The sequence below is a fragment of the Helobdella robusta genome (genome assembly GCF_000326865.2).
Source record: "Helobdella robusta unplaced genomic scaffold HELROscaffold_7, whole genome shotgun sequence".
NCBI lineage: Eukaryota > Metazoa > Annelida > Clitellata > Rhynchobdellida > Glossiphoniidae > Helobdella > Helobdella robusta.
Window position 1 is genome coordinate 3,043,779 of NW_008705398.1, and position 5,757 is coordinate 3,049,535.

Below are 5,757 nucleotides of genomic sequence, written 5' to 3' on the forward strand. Positions count from 1 at the left end.
AAACATTGCTATTTCGAATTTGTTGCTGTGGATTGATGCAAACAGACAAAATTGGACACTTTAGATAAAGTACCAACTATTTTTGAACAACGTTTGTGACACCACTGGTTACACTGCTGACACTTGATTGAATTGTTACCTACACCAGCTTTACAAACTGAACAGGGCCATCGTCCAGTAGCTGTGGATTGGATGGGTTCACCAGTGTTCATTGCTTTGGTTTTGCTGATGTTGACTTTGAATCCATGATCGGCGAGTTTGCTGTTCCAATCTTCGAACATCTGTGCTGCATTCTGCTCAAACGTGGCTGTTAAAACGATATCATCAGCATATATTAGATTCCAAATGTCACCAGTGCGTAATGGTTTTGTGATTTCTTCCATCACAGTTATAAATAACAGTGGACTGAGAATCGAGCCTTGGTGAACTCCAACGCCGATGTCAAATGCATCTGTGTTTCCAACCGTTGTGCTGACGAGAGTCTTAGTATTCGTATACATTTCCATCACAAGTCGAACAAGATATTCTGGAATGAGTTGTCGACGTAGACTCTACCTGATTGCTTCACGGGGAACTCGATCAAATGCTTTTTCAAGGTCTATAAAAATGTGTGATAGTTGTTGATGCTTTGCGAGGTACTTTTCTTGCAGTTGCCGAAGGACGTGAATTGCATCAATTGTTGATTTCTCCGCTAGGAAACCAAATTGATAATTCCCGATCGTGATGCACGACGTTAATCTTCTCTCAATGATTTTCTCAACTATTTTCAGAGTGTTCTAACAGACGTATACACCGATATGATGAACAGTTCAATGGATCACCTTTGCCTTTGTATAGCGGGACTGTCATGCTATTGTTCCATTCAGTCGGCATTGAGCAATTTCTCCAGATTTCACGGCAAAGTTGTAGTAACGTTTGGATACCCGCAGTACCAGATGCTTTGATAATGTCATTTGTGAGTCCAGAGGGCCCTGCTGCCTTTCCATCCTTCATAGCTTTCAGAGCTTCTGTAAGCTCCTCTACAGTGATGTCTGGAATCGGAATCAAGAACCATCTCATTTTGGTCATTTTTTCATGTCTTTTTTCGTACGCTTTGCTTTGCGTACGATAGAGATTTCATTTGTTCACCTTTGCTTTTAGTGAGCCACTCTCTGCACTGATCTGTCCGAGCCAGTGCGACTTGACGTCTTGCATAGTTGTTCTTCTCACGGAAAATTTTATGGTCATCAACAGACTTTGATTTTTGCCATTGCTTGTATGCAACTTTCTTTTCAGCTATTGCATTTTGTACACTGTCATTCCACAATTAAGTGTCCCGTTCATGCTGACGTTTTGTACCCGTTTTCCCACAAACTGTTGTTGCAGCGTTTATCAAAAGGGTTTTGTATGTACTCCAATCTGTACTGGCTTGCGATTGGTGGTCTAACTGTGTGGCGACAATCTGTTGAAGTTTTTCTCCATGAATATTGCTTTTCAGCTTCCACGTTTTAATTCTCCGAGGCATTTGTTTAGACTTATATTTTAACAGTTCGACAACCAGATCTGCCACAAGGATTCTATGTTTGGCGACACATGATTTGCCAGGTAGAACTTTGACATTTTTGAATAGACTTCGGTGCTGTTGCTTTACAGCGAAGAAATCAATTTGCGTGGCTGATTGTCCACTTTTGTATGTTATGATATGTTCCAACCTCTTTCTAAAATATGTGTTCAGTAAACAAAACCCGTGACTTTCAACAAACTCAAGGATGCGGTTGCCATCTTCATTCCGTTCTCCATAGCCAAAACCGCCATGTACGTTGTCAAAACCATCTCTTTTCTCTCCAACGTGGCCATTGAGATCGCCTCCAATCAGGATTGTTTCAGATTTTGGTATTGTTGAGATGGTGTCAGAGAATGCAACCCAGAAGTCATTTTTCATCTCATTTGATTCGCCTGTCTGTGGTGCGTATGCAGAAAAAATAATCATTGTTTGCTTTTCTATGCGAAGCTTGATCCACATGAGACGTGAATTAATCCTTTTAATATCCATTACTTCTTGGGCTAGCGGTTCTTTGATAAAAATTCCTACACCATTTTTGGCCGTCTTTCGACCATTCCAGAATAGTTTATATTTTCATTGTCTAAGTTGATGTGACAGACACCATTCGATTTCCATCGGGTCTCCTCAAGGCAGCAGATGTTAATCCTTCTACGCTCGAGCATTTCTGCGATTTCCATGCTGCGACCAGTCAGAGATCCAACATTGAGCGTTCCATGTCTAAGTACCATAGATGGGCCGTTCTGAATTTGTCTGCAACATCCCTCCACTATTGCATACTTACCAGGGATTCTTGGCACCCCTTGACCACTTAAGGCCTGCTGAGAACTAGGGGCCGTTGTTTTTCTTTTTGATGGCATAGGAATAATTTGGGGAAAAGTTTTTACATCCGAACACCCATCCTGACAACAACCACCAGTTATAAGCGTTGGGCCTAGCCTTTTGCTCATGCCTAGGACTGGTTACTATAATATCTGAACTGAACTAAAACGTTAACATTTATTCGAACGATGGAACATTTAAAAAATATTTGTATAATATAATATAAAATAATAATAATAAAATATATAATATAAAAATATATCAAAATGATATCTTTACAGCTTGTATTAAAGTAAACTAACATGATGCCGATTGGACATCGAGAAGACTGATTCCAGGCTGCCTATTTTTATCAAAAGTTGATGACTGCAGGCCTTGTATAGGGGCCGACTGAGGTTCTTCAGAATTGAGAATAGACAAACCTATTAAATTAATGTTCAATGACAGTTCACATTATTTGGAAGCAGCAATTGGTGCTTATTTCAGCAGTTGATTGAGATTAATGTTTATTGCATTTCATGGCTGAAATGAAGTGAAAAGTTCAGCTTATCATCTTATTCAATCATTTAGTTTTATTAAAAAAAAAGAAAAATATGTTCAGACTATAATTATTGTTATTTAATAATATTATTATTATTATTATTATTATTCTTGAACATATTTCATAGCTACCACCAAAACGTAGCTGTTGCTTATGGCGAGTCATTCATCTTTACACCTTCAGTCTCTTTGCATCATGTTTTATCTTTTAAAGTTTAATCTATAACTATTACAATACAATAGAATAGAATACAATATTTTATTTCCTCCTCAATATGATACAACATAATAATAAGAAGGCAGGATGGTTGTGAAAGAGTTCATTAAGGAACTCATCTAGCACAACCATCTGGAACACAAATGGTTAAAGTTTTGCAAAATTTCAGTTAAAAACTAAAAGACAAACAAGAAGCAACTGGAAAAATTAACTGGAAAATAAAATGTTAAATTTACTTGTTACAAATTACAACAATAAAATGAATAATGCAAAATTAAACATATCACACTCATTTACACACATCCATTCACACTCATACACATCCAAACTCACTCATACACATCCAAACTCACTCACACACATTCATTATTCACTCTTACACATCCATACTCACGCACGACCATACTCAATCCCACATCCCACACATGTTTTATCTTTTAAAGTTTAATCTATAACTATTGAACTATCTGTAGCTAAAATATCAAGAGATGACTAATTTCTAATCTTGTTTTGTATGGCTTGAGATCAGCAATTCGTTTAAATGAACGGTCGTCTGAGCCCGTAAGATATAAAATAAAGCATAGAAAACATAGGAATCGCCATTCCTTTATTGAATGTTATGACAATGAGTTAACATGTTCAGCAGTGGCAGATGATAGACAAAATATCATTAAAAGTATTTTTATAATTTGTAAAAATATTTAAATATAAAACTAATAATTATTCACCATTTCAGGTTTTACTTTTGTTATTATTTATTACTTCCATTTATTTATAGTTAAACATGAAGTTTACAGCCTTTTTTTAACAAGAAAAAACAATAGGTGATATTTCAGGAGTTGGTGTGTGGGAAACTAAATAAATCCCTTTTCTCATGTAAAGGCAACATTTTTTATAAATAACTTTCTAACAAAATAGTATCTGTTAAACAAAGAGCAAACTTATTAAACATGAAACCTCTTTGCAGTTCTCCTTTTTTGAGACTTTCATCATCATATAATAAATTTTGTTCTACATTTGAATAACTTTGATCTGATGAGTTAACATTATTTGCAGACGTCTTTTGATATCCTAATTAGGAAGAAAATCAATTTATTACAAGAATGTTATGATAGTAAAAATACATAAAAAGCAAACATTTATTAAACATCCATGAAATAATTATAAAATCTTATTACTATATCACTAATTGCACAATTTATCATCAATAAAATAGGCGTAGTAACTTGAGACACGACGGTCGTTTTTGAATGTGAAAAAATTACAGACACGGCAACCGATTACATAAAGTTTTAACTTGTTAACATTGAAGACAATTGAAAAAAAAATTTAGATATATTTTATTCATATTTACTGTACATTTTATGTATGTAAGCAAAGGGCGGTGTGTCAAAAGGCTGCCATACTGGTGATAAAAAACCGGCATCAGGCCTGATCGAAGATGAAAACTTCAGGCCTGATGGACACATAATTTTTCCATGGGCTATGGGACGTTCACTGGCCTGAGATGTGACATTCTATCACATGATGGCCGAAAGTTAAATTTCTTTCACAGTGGTTGAGGCAAGTACCACGGCTTTAAAAACATACGACCAAAAAATGTCTAACATTCTACTCTCAATGATCCTGAAATTCTCCAACCAATCTGCATCGAAACTTTTGGACCAACTGGTAAAAATACGAAACTGTTTTTAAAAGAACTAATTAATAAATTACGGCAGTGGGCAATCTGTAACAGTCGTCTACTACTCTATCAGTAAAGTTTCAAGTCCAAAACATAAAAACATCAATGAGAGAGGACAAATCCAAAAATCAAGTTGATGAAATGTTATCGATATTTAAAAAACTTTCACAGCAATTTAGTTCAATAACATTATCCGTTTATCAAACATATTTTGTTGCAAACTTCATACGAAACAAACATTTGATCTAATGGTGACTGCATGACATGTAATAATGCCACATGCAAAAGGCAAATGCCTTTTTTTTTACTTTTATTGGTTGATGGTAATGGAAACAGTCAGATTGCAGCAGTGTACCATTGATGAAAAGACCAGTGTTTTATAAGCTGCTTTTAATGATTTTAAACAAAACAATCAACGTGGATTGTGATTTCTTTTAGTTGACAAAAATGTGGCTGCAATCAATGTGGTCAGATCTATTTTTGAACATACAAAAGTTAATTAGTGTATTGCATAAGGCTATTTTACAAAAAAATAACTATGTCTAAAATAGGGAGTAAAAGTTTTGAAGACTGTTATTCGTGATTCAGTTAACAAACACAATTGTGATTTACTACTTTGTGAATATTCTGAAACCCTGACAAATTATTTCCATACCTGGTGTGAAAAGCAATTTTTGATGAAAACTACCCTTACAGGACAATTCTATTAATCACATGAGGGTAACATTTATGTCACCCATGCATTGTGCAAATGTTTATTTTTCAGAACAATTTTTTGTCGCATTTCCATATTTTTCAGCTTAAAAAGACTTGAAGGATTTTCAATGTTTTGTAGAAGTTTAGTACCAATTGGATGGTTATTTAACTACTTGGGCAAACTCTTGCGAAATTATGCAGTCTGTAACATCAGGAGAGTTAACTAAACTCTCTCAACCATGCAGGAAATCAATTATG

The 5,757-nt window shown here is 35.1% G+C and overlaps 1 protein-coding gene across 1 annotated transcript; it reads right to left on the reverse strand.

Annotated features, from left to right (window-relative positions):
* Nucleotides 1-2,067: 2,067 nt before the first annotated feature.
* Nucleotides 2,068-5,064, reverse strand: HELRODRAFT_164950 (hypothetical protein; the record flags this gene model as incomplete). Its single annotated transcript, XM_009030872.1, has 6 exons — nucleotides 2,068-2,498; nucleotides 2,665-2,784; nucleotides 4,077-4,190; nucleotides 4,540-4,621; nucleotides 4,691-4,787; nucleotides 5,042-5,064. The coding sequence occupies 6 exons, from the start codon at nucleotides 5,062-5,064 to the stop codon at nucleotides 2,068-2,070; spliced, it is 867 nt and encodes a 288-aa protein (XP_009029120.1).
* Between the last annotated feature and the right edge of the window lie 693 nt (nucleotides 5,065-5,757).